This window comes from Sturnus vulgaris, chromosome 5 (assembly GCF_052056855.1).
Source record: "Sturnus vulgaris isolate bStuVul1 chromosome 5, bStuVul1.hap1, whole genome shotgun sequence".
Lineage (NCBI taxonomy): Eukaryota > Metazoa > Chordata > Aves > Passeriformes > Sturnidae > Sturnus > Sturnus vulgaris.
Window position 1 is genome coordinate 33,391,561 of NC_142247.1, and position 15,050 is coordinate 33,406,610.

Genomic DNA, 15,050 nt, shown 5'->3' on the forward strand with positions numbered 1-15,050 from the left:
GCGTTATAGGAAGGCATCATTATATTAGGGCTGGTCAAAACTACCATCTGTTTGTAATAAACCCTTCAACCTCATTAATTTGTATACACCTTGCTACCAGTGTGACCAGTGCTGCCACAGATAAAAAGAAAAGGAAAATCACCATGTTTTCATATAACAGTGGTTACTACGGCAGGTGCAGGAAGTTTCCAGTGGGTTGCAATGGATTTTTGGAGAGAAAAGAGAAGAACTATTTAGCAGCCAGGACATGACAGCAGTTCCAGACTATTAACAGCCTGCTTTACTAGATTAAATATTAGTTATCTGCCACTCACAGTGAAGTCCTTGACAGCATGTGACGCAGCTGACATACTGTCAGCCCCAAAGAAGAGTGGGGCTGTGACGTGTATGAGATGGATTTTCCTTGCTCTGCTTACGCTGGCGCTGTGTACTGCTGCCTGCTCTGCACAATCTGTGACATGCGGTGGGACATGGGTAGGGGCAGGAGATAAGGAACCTTGAGGAAGAGCTGGTTGCATGAGAGGGGGTGCAGAGCCACACTGACAAAAGCTGTACAGCTCTGGAGGCGCTGCTGCCACAGCAAGCTCAGGTGCCCGTGCCTGCCATGCTGTCACACAGAGCTGGGCTGGAGGAGGACACATCTATCAGTTCACTTGTTGAATCTTGGTGGTAGGTGAAAGCCAATCAACAGGCACTGTAAGCCCGATGGCAATCCTGTATCCGTCACCAAAGATAAAAATTTATTATGCCTTCTATGAACCTTTTCCAGATGATATGAGGGCTCCTGTTTGCTTCTGTCCTCTGGCCTCAGCTGGGCTACTTGTACGAGAAATTCCATGCTGGAGCAGGAGTTGGTATTCATGTGTTACTGGCACAAGTGTCCACCTCACCTCAGTAGGAAAAGTTGACTTTGCCACCTTATGAACTTGTGAACTTATGAATATGGGAATATTATTTGAGGCAGAGAAGTTCATGTAGCCATATGAAAGAGAGGATAACCTCAACCTCCTTCTCTTGGTCTGAGATGTTATAATCTTACTCTGGTAAAAAGTAGCTTTGAAACTTGCTTTTTTTGCAGTGGGATTGTTGTTACATCTTTCCAGCCCCCAGTGGTGGTTGATGTGATCGGACATCCTGAGTCTCCTTTACTCTTTGAAGCATCAAATTTCAAATAATTGAATCAACTGTGGTGTTTTTTCCTTTCCGTTTCTTCTGTGCAGTGTTTGAAAATAAAGATAAGATTGTGATCATCATGGAGTATGCAAGTAAAGGAGAGTTGTATGATTACATCAGTGAGAGGCGGCGATTAAGCGAAAGAGAGACAAGACACTTCTTCCGACAAATCGTCTCTGCTGTGCATTACTGCCACAAGGTGAGCAAAGGATTCAATAGTAAAAAATGCTGTTTCAAGGCTGATGACTGGCATATATTTCAAAGCATGTCTGAGTTAACAGCATTCATTATTAAGTATCAGAGCATATGATTTTATCAGTATAACAGGAGATCTTCATTAAAAGTGCTACATGGAGCTAGTGCCTTTTTTTGTTTTCCTGTGTTACAGCAGATACCAGACACACCCTTACTTTAGACCTACCTTGCATTTTTGCCTTTAAAATAATTCTCCTGACATTAAAAACTCAGAAATTACACTATGAACTACGGAAGGCATCCCATATAACCTCTACAGCATTAATATTAATGCATTCAAACAAATGTTAGTTTGCAATTTGAATATGCTCGTAAACAACTTTAGAATAGGAGATATAATATATGAAAGAAAAAACAAGAGAAAACTGTGAGGTTCATGCATGAGCTTTAGTACATACTCATTCTGGCTAGGTAAAAGTAACTTTACCAGATGTAGTGGGAAAGATACCATTTGCTAATGACCTTATCCATCATGGTACCCACTTGGAATGACAAGTCAAGCAATTCATCATGGACCTTTTATCTCTGTTTATGAAACAGCTGCATAGATCCAGAACTTGTGTGAAGCTAAAGGCTGTGAGCAGCTAACACAATTTTAATTTGAATTCTTAAAACACTTAAGTCTCTAATTGAATTCTAATAAAAAAGGGGGTTTCTCAAAGTCCTCACTGCATAGTACTGAAAAGCAGCAATGCCATTCCTGATGCAGTTAATTTTCCCAAGTTTCTGTAAAGAAGGCTCTGACCAAATCTGTTTGCCTTCATCCCTAACATTTACAATCCTTTGGGATTGTAACTCCCCCGATCCACGTGGCTGCTCACTGGAGGAATGAGGTCTTTTGTAGGGGCTAACGTCATTGACAGATAGTGGTTTCTGGTGCCTGGGAAGAATATCCTGCTTTCACACAGTGGGGGCAGGATCCAGGATGAAATTAAGTTCCGAAAAGACACCCCCCAGCCATCCACCTCCCCACCCTCCTGCTGTTTTAGAGTCTTTGTGGGAGGACAGATTCCAGTCATTCTTCCCTTAACCACACATCAAGTGACTAATACAGCGCCTGCCACTAGTCACTGGGCCATGAGTGTTATGACAGTGAAATCAGCCCTAAAATGTAGATGCAAAGACCACCCTGCCAGCTCACCTTTAATTTTCCCAATATTTTCTCATGCTCTTGCCCGTTTTTTTCTTCCTTGTTTCAGAACGGTGTTGTCCACAGGGACCTAAAATTGGAAAACATTCTTCTTGATGACAATTTTAATATTAAGGTAGGATTCTTTTTCTCAGCTTCTCAGAATGGATTTGCATGTTTTATAACATTTTTACCCAAGGTATTAGAAGAGCCATTGTTATGGTAACAGCTACTAAGCAACAGCATCTGGCAAGAGGCTCAGAGGTTTGGAGGTTGTGGGAAGACTCCACTGATTCCCAGTAATAATCAGTAAATGAAGGTTTGCATACTTTGGAGGAGAAAGCCCTGTCCTGCCATGCAAATGCCATGACTCTCAATGCAGTATCTACCCCCTGGTAGAAAATAGCAGAGCATTTCGTGCAATCGGGCTTATTGTACAAATGATATTAATTGCTGGCTGCTTCTGGGGCTAGGAAAAAGCTGTTCTGGTTTACAGGGTTCAAGTGCCTTCAAGAACAGTCTGAATGTTCTTTTGATCATGGCTGAAAAATAAGCAAATGGGGTTTCAAAATAAACCTAGTAAAGCGCATGTGCTTCATTAGGAAATGGCCTTGGAACTTCAGACACAAACGTATACTTTGGATAGTGATGTCAGTGATGTCATTTCCATGCCATTTCTCCCCAGTGAAGGCATGGGAATGACCTTTTTTCCTGTCTTCTTCTTCTATTGTTTATAGCTGTAGCATAAAGTTAAATAATGCAGAGATTTAATCTCCAGAGTAATTTCCTATATATATCCTATCTATATTCCTCTATAAAATAAGTGTAATTTCCAGGTGGCTGAACCTGTTTCACTTTCCACTTTGTTCCTCCTCGGGTAGCTGCATGTAAGGGTGGCTGGATGTGCTCATCCATGGGCAAGCAAGCAGAGGGAGGAACACCAAAGAGTTTTTGCTGATGCTTGAGCATCCTTCTTTAATTAAAAAAGTAACCAAGGAGGCTCTTGCAGTAGCCCAGTACCTAAATGTCCTGTGTCTTCCTTTTGTATCCCCTGAAAGCCCCGGGGCTGCAGACACTGCCTTCTGTGCTTCACACTGGAGAGATTGTCTTCATTTCGAGCTGATTTGCAATGGAAATGGAAAGTAACATGTGGTAGCTGCCATCTGTGTAACACTGATGACAGAAGCTAACTTGGATCAACTAGTGGATTAAAGGCACATAAATATGTGGTTTCCAAAAATAGTCTTTTACGGAAGGCCCATCCAATGCAATATTTGGATGTTTTGCTGTTAGCATCCAGCATTGAAGCAGACCTCCCCTCTCCTGTTCCTACAGGGACACTGTCTGCAGCAGCCAGAGCTGTTCTCAGCAGTGCTGAAAACAAAAACTAGCCTTTCTAGGACATTGTATACGAATCACACTTCCGTAGGCAGGATGACCTTTCTTTCCACATTACACGCCAAACTATCTTCCCAGCTAATCAGAGAATTCTTGAGAGAAAAGAGGAATTTGTGGAATTCACTAGCTGTGCAGGGCTGGATCTTTGCACTGTGGTCCTCATATGCAAAACCAATCACTTCCTCAAGCCTCTGGGGAGCTGAGCTTTGTCAGACAGCTCTGCTCCTGCCTCTCTCTCCTTTGTGGGAGTCGTTCTCCTGTGGGTAGAGCAGAAGGATGGGGCAAGGACAGGCAGCTTTGTTTGGTGCACGCTTGGAGCTGACCCAGGGGCTTCAGAACCATGGCTGCATTTCAGCTGCCATAGTGAGTGGCACTGCTGTGGAAGAAATTCAGGTAGCTCTGCCTGCTCAGATTCCTTCCAGTCATTTGGATGTCTTTTTCTTGAGGGTTTCCCTTTCCTGACTTGCGTTGTGTTTAAACAACTGTAGGAATTTTTCATATTTCCAGCCTTTCCTCAGCTACATCTCTTCAATGTTAAGGCCTCTGAGCAAGCAAGGCTTCTTTGGCATGGGCAAGTGGCTTCTTTCCTGTCCCCTAGTCACTAGTTCTGCAGAGGGTCTCATGAAACTGAAAACCAGACTGAACTCGGGAAGTTACTGATATTTCATACATCTTATAGTCAATAGTGTTTGAATTTGGATTGCTTCAAGAGGTGACTTTTGGTAAGGTTTTCCTTTTTCTCTGTGCTCTCTTTTTTTAAACCTTGTGACTTAGGTCAGCTTTGAGTACTTGATGTTAAGCATGCAGCCACTATTTCCCTCATGCTGAAGCTCTGAATATGTTGCTGTGGTTTCTGTGTTACTTGCACAGAATTTTACTTCCCACTTTTTCTTTGTGTCACTAAACAGTAACCGTTGGCAAGGAAACACATATGGAACTGTAAATTATTTATTAGGAGTAAATTTATCAGGTCCTCATTCTGAGAGTATTTACATGTGGTTTGTTCAGGCAGAAAAAAAATGCAGTTTGAGGTTTGGTATTGACTGAAGGCTTCAAATACTCAGGGGAAGGCACTTTCTAGAAGTGGATTTGTAGTCTTGTTGGTACTTTCCTAGTATTTATATTTCATTCAGTGGATTACAAACACAAAATTAGCAGTTTGATTTTAAGAATGAGAAAATTAAAGTAACATCTTTGTTCTTGGGTGCAATGTGCAATTAAATACATGTTCCTGATGAAGCCAGTGATCTATGCATTATGATTTACAAAAACATGTCATAATAATGTGAAGAAAAAATAAGATGTTGTAAAAATGGATCCCTGCATAGCAGCTTAAACAATACTTTTAAAACAGGAAATAAAGAGGACAAATAATCCATTAGAAATTATTATCCAACCTAAAAGGGCCCCAAGCCTTTTTACTTGTTACTACACTAACTTGGAAACCATTCTTAAGCTTTCGATAACTAAATGAAGGCCATAAAGGAGTGTATGGAGACATAAGAAGGGAGATTTTTTTTGTTTTTAAGAGTTGTGATGGTGAGTAAAAATCTCTGCAAGCAGGGTCATGTGTTAGAATACAGCAACAAGGAAACACCAGTGTCTGGAAGCAACAAAAGAATTACACATTTTGAAGAGTCCTGCATATCCTCAGGCAGAGGTGGAGTGCAATGAGAGGAGAAAGGTGATCCAATCTGAGGTGTATTATTAGGTTTTTCATGGACTTGTTGTATGCAGTACTACTTCCTGCAGATTTTTACTGAAAACCACTAAATGCAGCAGACATAAATGAATTCAAATGAGCTTTAAACACATGTGAGACTGAACACCCGTGTTCACAGTAGGGATGAGAACAGGCTGGGAATTGCAGCTAAGAGATGTCTAGCAGAGGTTGACGTAAACGGTACGATCAACCCCAAAGTGATAGCAGAGTAGAACAATGCAAGTATAACAGTAACATAATCCTGCTAACTGCACATTCTCTTGGGCTGGTAAGGGGACACCAATCAGACTAACCACTAAAAAACCCACGAGGGTTTCATATATACAGACTAAGTGTATGGAATTGGGATTTACTTTGCAGGAAGTCTCACCAACTGCACGTACATTTCATTTGCTTTAAGAGACCTAGTTATTTCTCTATCTGCAGTGCAGGGAGACAGATTCTTAAGTGGGATAAAACTGACAATTTCCATGAGTGTGAACTTTGTGGAATTTATATTCCACACTTCAGCAATAACTTACATCTGGTTTATCATAGCTAACAGTAAATACAAAACACACTCTTGAAGCAAGGGGAATAAAAGTCCACTTTTCTGCTCCTCCCAATTTAGGAAGTTCTTTTGACTTGATGCCTTAGTTCCATTTAAGTGCCAAGAACATGAAGTAATGTTGGCTTCTATTAATCTTGTTTTGGGGGGCATGACAGTTTTAATGGGAAAAGCTGATAAACATCAGTCTCTGAGCATGGGAGTGGACTGTAACATAAATACTCTTTTCCTGAATGGTCAAAATGAAAACATGAATGCCCAAGTCTGAAAGTTTCTTAGAATGAACAATGGTATGTGTATCCCTAGATATATATATACACACACACAGACATATATATACACATATATATGTATATTTATGCACATCCAAATGCATTTTGTACATTCCATGGTGTTAAGGGAATGTATTTTCATAAAGAATCACACTGCAGTGTTTGTCCTTGTCTTAGCTGCATCCCGAACTAAAATAAAAATTAATGACCAGCACAAATTTTTAGCACTGAAATGATCCCATTCTTCCCCTGATTGACAGGGCACACTTCATAAGGCTTAAAACCAACTTCCTGCAAGCCAGGCAGGGTGACTTGATAAGAAAGTGGAATTTAAGGCAATTAAGTGCAATCTGAGCCATGAGAATATGTTTGCAGACTGCAATTCTACACCAGCTGTTTTCAATGACATTCCAACCATACAATGAAGATTTTACAAACCGCATTTATTTGAGGGTTGAATTTTCTACTGTGGGTTGATAATACACTGTCTGAGGGACTGAGTGAACTCAATCTGTGAATGAACATGGTGAGATGAATTAAAATTAATGAACAGAAATAGCTGCTCTTTGAGCAGGATGAATACAGATTGCCAGTGAAACACGTGCACAAGCAGAACATCAAAATAGGGAAGAGTGAAGCATGAAATCTCATATCTGACTTGTGACTTTAAAAATTGTGTAAAAAGGCTATATTTAAAAAGTTTGTATTTCTAATGTGAAAGTATCTTAACAACTATATATCTGTCTGTTTAGAAAGGATATATATGTTCCTGTTCTGGTCTCACCTGTGTCATTTTTCTGGTACAGTGTAGCTGTACCAGTTGAGGTAGTAGAGACAAAGACTTTGCCTCTTCCAAGAGTTCACTGAACATTGTAATTCAACAGGTATTAGAGGCATTGATGATAGACATTTTAGAAAGCCAAGAGTGAATGATGATGCTGGCAAATCTTTTTCTTTCCCACTCACTTTGTGCTTTCTTGAATTTTCTCTTGTGAAAATTCCTGGCATTTAATTTTTTTCTGGTAGAAAAGAAATAGATAAGGTGAAGAAAACCCAGAGAAAACTCCTGTCTTTTGTATCTACAATACCTTTTTTATGCCTGTGCTTTATGTCTTTTATGTAAGCATTATGTTGATTGTGGGCAGCAATACAAGTATCTCTGGGAAGCAGAAACATTTGGGTTTTAAACAAGATGAAAATGAGATGTGTTGCCTTGTGCTAGAGAAACAAAGAAAATGCAGAGTTTGTGGGAATATTTAGTGTTACTGTCCTCAGCCTTTGTTTTGTAAGAACAAGAACAGAGAATTGAAGTAAACAAAATATTTGGACCTGATCCTGCAATTCCTACATGGGCAAAATTCCCAACAGTCCCAAGGGAAGTTTTGTTTGTATTGGGAAAGTCGGATTTGGGCCCATTGTTTCCAGTTAGGAACCAGACTTGTGTTTATTATCTCGTGATAGACATCTCATGGGCTTACCAACTCAGATTCCTCAGCCCTATGTCCCTGAATCTGGAGGAGTGACTGCCTCACTTTGGCCCTCATTCCAGATGATGTCAAAAATCACATCCTTCAGCAATGCTTAGCTTCCTGCAACACTCCTGCCTCCCTCCTCTTGTTGAATTTAAAGGTGGTGGCTTTTGGCTTGCATCTATGTGATAACAAGGGTGGTACTTTCTGCTTGTTTTCCTCTGATATTAATGACTATAGAAGATGAAGAGCAGTCATTGGACAGCAGGCTTCCCAGTATGAGATTGTCTTTGCGAGCATATGCAATTCATCCAGGGTAAAATTACAGCTGATGGTTGTGCAGTTGCTGGCCTGTCTGTGAATGGGCCCAAAGCTTCCTTGTTCCTAATCAGCAGGACTTGACCTGGGAGCCCTTCTCTGAGGGACCTTTAGAGAGAAAAGTAAAATCCATATTGAGTTCCTTGCCCTATGGCAGAGACAAATATAGCTAAGTCTTTCTTGCTAAAGGATTTTTTTGTTACTTGAAGAAATCATTAATATTACAAATGCCTTGTGCAATTCTATTTGCAGATTGCTGATTTTGGACTCTCCAACCTTTATCATAAAGACAAGTTTCTGCAGACCTTTTGTGGAAGCCCACTGTATGCTTCCCCTGAAATAGTTAATGGACGGCCTTACAGAGGCCCAGAGGTAAGAAGGGTTAGTTTTTCTGTGGTGGTATGGAGATGTCTGTGATGTTCTTGAGGGGTAATCTTAACGCACATGTTACTGTACATGTGAGTTCACTTGGGTCTGTCCTGTATTTGAAGCTGCTTCACTTTTGTTTATGTTGCCTGTGGGTGGTTATTGAGATGTTAGATACAAGTTTGACCAGCAGTAGGTGCAGCTGGACACGAGGCTGCTCTTGTGGTGCTAATGGCATGCAGAAGGGCAGGGATTCACTTTCCTGGGCTTCACACGTGTTGTGTCTGTATTTCAGGTTGACAGCTGGGCCCTTGGTGTATTGCTTTACACTCTGGTTTATGGAACAATGCCCTTTGATGGCTTCGATCACAAAAATCTCATCAGGCAGATCAGCAGTGGAGAATATCGTGAGCCAACGCAGACCTCAGGTATGAAAAAGGAGGAAGAGCCATGTACTGAGCTGACAGCAGTTCAGAGTGGAACATTTTGTTTGTCCCCTTCCAACATGTTACAGTGTCACATTAGAATGATGTACACCAAAAATAATCTCATTCTCCTACTGAGTTCATCTGCTATAAATTCCCATCTGGGTACAGCACTTTCTAAAAGCCCTTTTGAAACTGAAGTTTTGTAGCAGATAGATGTTGTTGCTTTGGGGAGCTGTAATGGACTCTTTTAAGTAGATCTGTGGCAGTAGAAGGTCTGTTAGCTATTGCAAGTTGAATAGTTCAGACAAGCTGCCACAACATACTGGTACAGATTAATCCTCTCACTACACTGTGGGCTATTACAGGCAGAGAGGGTGAATGGTCAGAGCAACACAGTCTCTTATTAATGAAGGCAGGCCAAAATCTGAATTAATGCTACTACGTTCATGTTGGCTTCAAGGATAGCACATTAAGCAGTCACCTGACAGAAAAGTAGCAGCTAAGTCTGGCTCACTGATGATAATGACTCCTTCCAGCCTTAAGTATCTATGCAAATATTATATTTAAATTAATATTTATCTTGTATTGGTTGTTTGCCATTCCTATCAATTTTCTGTCTTCTTGCTCTCTGTATGAAATGCACAGAATACTACATTGTTTATGGAAAAAGTAAATACAGAAGCAATGTGTAGATAATTTTAAATATCCCAATTCCGTTTTATTTTCCTCTGAGTTTTTTCATTAGAATCAATAGGTTGGTGACTTCCTTCAGTAATATGGAACTATTCACTGTCTAACAGAGTACAAACATTAATTTATAGGATAGCTCAGTGTATATTTTCCAGAGTGACTCTCATTTTTCTGATAAAAAGTAGTGCTCAGAGGCATTTTCCATCATTGACTGATGGTCAAAGCCCTTTCACTTTCTCTGTCATACGGAGCATTATTTTTGCTCATTTGATTGTCTTCACACTTTCAATTTTAACTGACAAACCTAAGAATGTCCATGTTCTAAATATTTGATATGCCATTCTTCATCCACAGATGCTCGTGGTCTTATTAGGTGGATGCTGATGGTGAACCCTGAACGCCGAGCAACCATTGAAGACATTGCCAACCACTGGTGGGTTAACTGGGGCTACAAGAGCAGTGTCTGTGACTGTGATGCCATGAGGGACTCCGAGTCCCCACTGCTGGCAAGGTTCATTGATTGGCATCACCGTTCTACTGGCCTCCAACCAGAGACTGATACCAAAATCAAGTGCCTTTCTAAGCCCAAAGGTCCTGAAGTCACGCTAGAGAGACAACGGTCTCTGAAAAAATCAAAAAAGGAAAATGACATTGCACAGTCCATCCAGGAAGGAGGAGCTGAAAATGCAACCAAACCGACCTCCAAGAGACCCAAAGGCATCCTGAAGAAAAGGAGCAACAGTGAACATCGCTCTCACAGTGCAGGTTTCATTGAAGGAGTTGTCAGCCCAGTGTTACCCTCTGCTTTTAAGCTGGAGCAAGAGTTGTGTAGGACTGGCATGGCCATTAAGAGTGTTGTAGAGGGAGAGGTAGCTGGCAAATATGGCACTAAGCAGTCTTCACTAATGCCAAAAAAAGGAATCTTAAAGAAGACTCAGCAGAGGGAGTCTGGCTATTACTCCTCTCCAGAAAGAAGCGAATCTTCTGAACTCTTGGACAATAATGATGAGACAGTAAACAGTGACACTTCTCCAGGGGTCACAGAGCCATCCAGAAATGGGTCTTACATCCATTCCTGCAGGCGTAAGGGCATCTTGAAACATAACAGCAAGTATTCTACCAACAGCACTGAACCTGCTTTGATTAGCCCTGACACACCAACGCTGGAGGCCATGGAACAAATGGTCTTGCCTGGGGACGCGTTACCTCGAAGTTACAGTCGCCCTTCCAGCGTAATTAGTGATGACAGTATTTTGTCCAGTGACTCATTTGATTTGCTGGATTTGCAAGAGAACAGGCCAAACAGGCAGAGAATTCGGAGCTGTGTCTCTGCTGAAAATTTCCTCCAGATCCAAGACTTCGAAGGACTTCAGAACCGCCCAAGGCCACAGTATCTAAAGCGTTACCGCAACCGTCTGGGGGACAGCAGTTTTTCTCTTCTCACAGACATGGATGATGTGACTCAGGTCTACAAGAAAGCCCTAGAGATCTGCAACAAGCTCAACTAGCAGAGGGAAGATGGAAAAGGGAGGGAAGGGAGTTATTCTGTGTACCTTTATGATGGAGTAAGCCAGGTCACTGATTTGGTGACAATGGTAGGTTTTGATTCAGAGTAGCTGACTGCACCTACTTAGCTGAACTCCGAGTAAAGTTGCCCTAAAGCCATCTCACACTTCTCTAATTTTGTGTTCTCAAAATATTACCTACGTGACCAGAGAAAAACCTTTGGTCTTTGTATCTGTGATGAAAGCACATCAGGAGCTAGCAGACAAAAGCATCAAGATTTGATGGCTCAAAGTCAGAGCTAGACAGAATTAAAACTGGAAGTGAGGGATACGTTTTGAGAGGTTTGTAATTAATATTAGGTAGGCTTTATTAAGAGAAGAGCTGAATTCTTCAAGTCAGATTTGGATGCCTTTTAGAACAAGAGGCTTTATCTCCCTCTGAAGTTATTTGTCTGAGTACAGTGATTGCACAGTGGGAATCTTTGGCTTGTGTTATGCAGGACACCAGGCTAGGTGGTCAGTATGGTCCCTTCCACCAGAATGACCTGAGAGGTTCTGAACATATTCTAAGATAATTTGAGAGACTTGCCCCAGAAAAACCTCATGAGGTGTTTGTGGACAAGCAGTGGAGCAGACATTCATATCTGGACCTCCCACAGTGTCCAGAGCCACTGCTCTTCAGTGAGTAGAAAGTTCTAAAATTGTTTCCAACTACCAGCAAAAATAGAGCCACAGAATTTATAATGGCAACTGGAAGGAATGGATGTTATCAGCAGCTAAATTACATTTTAAGGCATTTCAACCCATATGTTCAATCTGTTATTCTTTCAAAATGGCCAGCCAGATGAATGCCCAAAGATGGATCTGACAAAGGGTCTCAAGGGTTAACTGACCCTCCAATCTAGAGTTCAGTCACTGTCAGCAAATGGTGCCACCTTGCTGCTAGCTTGTAGTATTTGGGGGTGACAGTAGTTTGCAATCAGAATGTTAGGTAAGGAAAAGGTTGTAGAATGTAGGAAATGGATAGAGGTCAGAAAGTTAGTGGAAAGATGCCTTTCTGCAGATGAAAATGTTTCTAGTTTGGTGGTAATGGAGCAGAAAGAATTGAGTGATGAAATTATAACGGTAGATTTAATAAGTTAGCATAAAGTTGTGGGCCTGCCTCTATCTAGTGTAGCTGGTACTGAGTGTGCAATGCTACCAGTTTGAAAAAAAAAAAGATGTGTGTTTGTGTTCTCAGACATAGCCAGCTATCCAGACCAAAGGCTTCAACTCCCATAAAGGTACCACATGGGTCTACTGGATTACCTGAATGTAAGCCTATGTCAGAAAGGCACTGTGTGTTTGACAGGCCTGGGCAAACTGGAATCTTCAGGCCCATTTCAGTCTCATTTCCATGAGCACATAACCTCTGGCTTTCTTGGAGGTGCACTGGTGTGATTAAATCACAGGTTTCAGCTGATGATGTCAAATGATCCACAGCTGCAAAGCTTGTATCCACACTCATACCCAGAGCAGAGGGACATGGGCAAGTTCTGGTCTCACTCCTGCCCGACTGGAACTGAAAGCAGAGTTTGACCCACTGTGTCCCAGATCCTAGAGATGGTGCAGAAACCGAATAGAGTTCCTCTGGGGATTCCTTGGGAATCGGGGATAAGTCCATATATCGTTGGCATCTGAGACAGAGAGCTATTTCACTTGCAGATTCCTCTTATTCAGTGTGTCATGGTACTTAAGTCTGCTGGTTCTTCCTAAAAATTAAGTGGGCTACCCAGCATAAAGTGAACCAACATGAGTTTCTTAAATCGGTTAATCTGCCTCTGTGGAAAACCTTTACTTTTTGCTTATTCACTTACACTGGACCAAATTTGACTTTGAAATAAACAGTGTCAATACCATGAAATCTCTGAGAGACTACTCTCAGGTGGTCAAGTGAAATGTGGCTCACTGTTGTTTGCTCAGGAAGGGCAACTGCAGGTCACTTCTCTACAGATGTGTACCTCTCTGTATAATATTCAGATGTCTCATCTTCTCTCACAAGCCCTGCATGTGCTCTTTTACCCCATCCCAAACCAGCACCCCATTTTGCAGTGTGTTGAATTAAGAGGTTTGCTGTGGTGCATTTTAAAACAACTCAATGTAGTCTCCATGGCCTTTCTGAAACAAGGGGGTATGTGCCTTGCAGCCACAACATTTAAGTCATGCCCTGGGGTGTAAGAGCTGCATCCTCAGCTGGTGTGAGTCAGTGCTGTCCTGGGGAGGCCGGAGCATCACACCTTCCCTGCACATCTGGCACTAAACCTTGAGTGGATTTACAGAGGTTTCAGGAGGAAGGGAAGGGAGCTCAGCCAGCCGTGGCAGGGCAGTGAGGAGCACTCTGAAGGGCTCCTATCTCCGAGGCTTTTGCCCAGGCCTGCTTCCTTGTGTACAAATGTGAATGACTGAGTGACTGCTTGCTGCCAAACTGGAAATGTTATGTAGGGATTTACTGGCATGTTACTGGCATGTTACATGTTTACTGGCATGTTATCATTCCTAGAAGAGAAGAAAAAAAACAAACTTGACTGCACATTGTTACTATTAGTGTTGTGATTCTTATTTAATTTTTTTTATAATACAAAGTCAACTTTTTTATTTGAATTTGTCTTCTTTTTTTTTATTTATTGGTCTGAAAGCCATTTCAAAGTTATAATAATATATTTGGTGTAATTTAATTGGTGCAACATTATTTTACAGCTCCGGCCAAAATTGTTTGGTGTTATTTTTTGGGTTTTTTTTGTTTTTTTCTCCCAATCCTTGGTTGGTTTGAGCTCTATGAGGCACACAGGGAAAAACGCTGGATAATCACCCGAAGTGTTTGTATTTTTAATCTGATACTGTTTTTTTATTAAATAAAATGAAATTAATGTAACTGTGAAGAGTCTCTCCCCTTTTTCTTTTTCACTGTACATCAGCACGAGCCAATGCCAAGTGGTAATGAACTTGTCATGCAGAAATACAGCAGCATCTCAGCACTTTGTACCAAGTTGTTTATGCAAACCTCCTTGGCTCATTTGTGCATTTGAATATAATGTGGGTGGCCACAGAGACTCCCTTGCTGTGAAGCATTTGGCACTGCAAAGCACACAGAGCTTTCAGCTCTAGAAAGGTTCGGTGGAGAACAGCTGGCTGGGGGTTTTCTGTTGAAGATCAATGAGGTTTGTGGGCCAGGTGTGCTGTAGGTGAGACAGAGCTGGCTGAGCAGACACAGCACAGCTCATTTGTAGCTCAGAGACAGATGGTCATGGTCCTTTCTCCTCCCCATCTGGGAAAGGGACAGTTTATTGACAGTGTTTTTGTTGGTAAAATTTAGGGGGTTTAAGCAGTAATTTGATCGAAAAACCTGATGGCCATTCACTGCTGTCAAGTGTGTGTTGATTTTGGTTAGATGGCTTTGAACAGACTGTAATCAGCTGGTTACAGGGGAAGAGGGGGAGTCAGTTTTCATTTTTTTGGAATCCCCATGATCACCAGAAGGCTTTAGATTGTTTTTGTTGGAAAACAGGTGGGCATCATAAGGAAAGCTGGGTGTTAGGTATGCTGTGTGTGCTGGGGACTTGTTAAAATAAAGGAAATGATTGGCAATGTCTTTGTGTTGGCTCTGAGCAAGATACCATTAAGCTTCACCCTTGATGCAGCCAGCCAAGATACTGTGGTGTATATTTTACTTTTTTAAATTACAGGCAGTTTGGATTAGGACCCAAGGTTTGGATATTATGAAAAAAGAAAAAGGCTTTA

General features: G+C 41.5%; 1 protein-coding gene across 1 annotated transcript in view; it reads left to right on the forward strand.

Annotated features, from left to right (window-relative positions):
- The window catches only part of NUAK1 (NUAK family kinase 1), a 46,915-nt gene extending 32,724 nt beyond the window's left edge, over positions 1–14,191 (forward strand). Inside the window, exons 3-7 of the mRNA XM_014877013.2 lie at positions 1,221–1,372; positions 2,628–2,693; positions 8,537–8,656; positions 8,946–9,078; positions 10,123–14,191. Coding sequence (XP_014732499.1) covers positions 1,221–1,372; positions 2,628–2,693; positions 8,537–8,656; positions 8,946–9,078; positions 10,123–11,276 — 1,625 coding nt within the window. The 3' untranslated portion in view covers positions 11,277–14,191. The remainder of the gene's footprint in view (positions 1–1,220; positions 1,373–2,627; positions 2,694–8,536; positions 8,657–8,945; positions 9,079–10,122) is intronic.
- Positions 14,192–15,050: the final 859 nt, after the last annotated feature.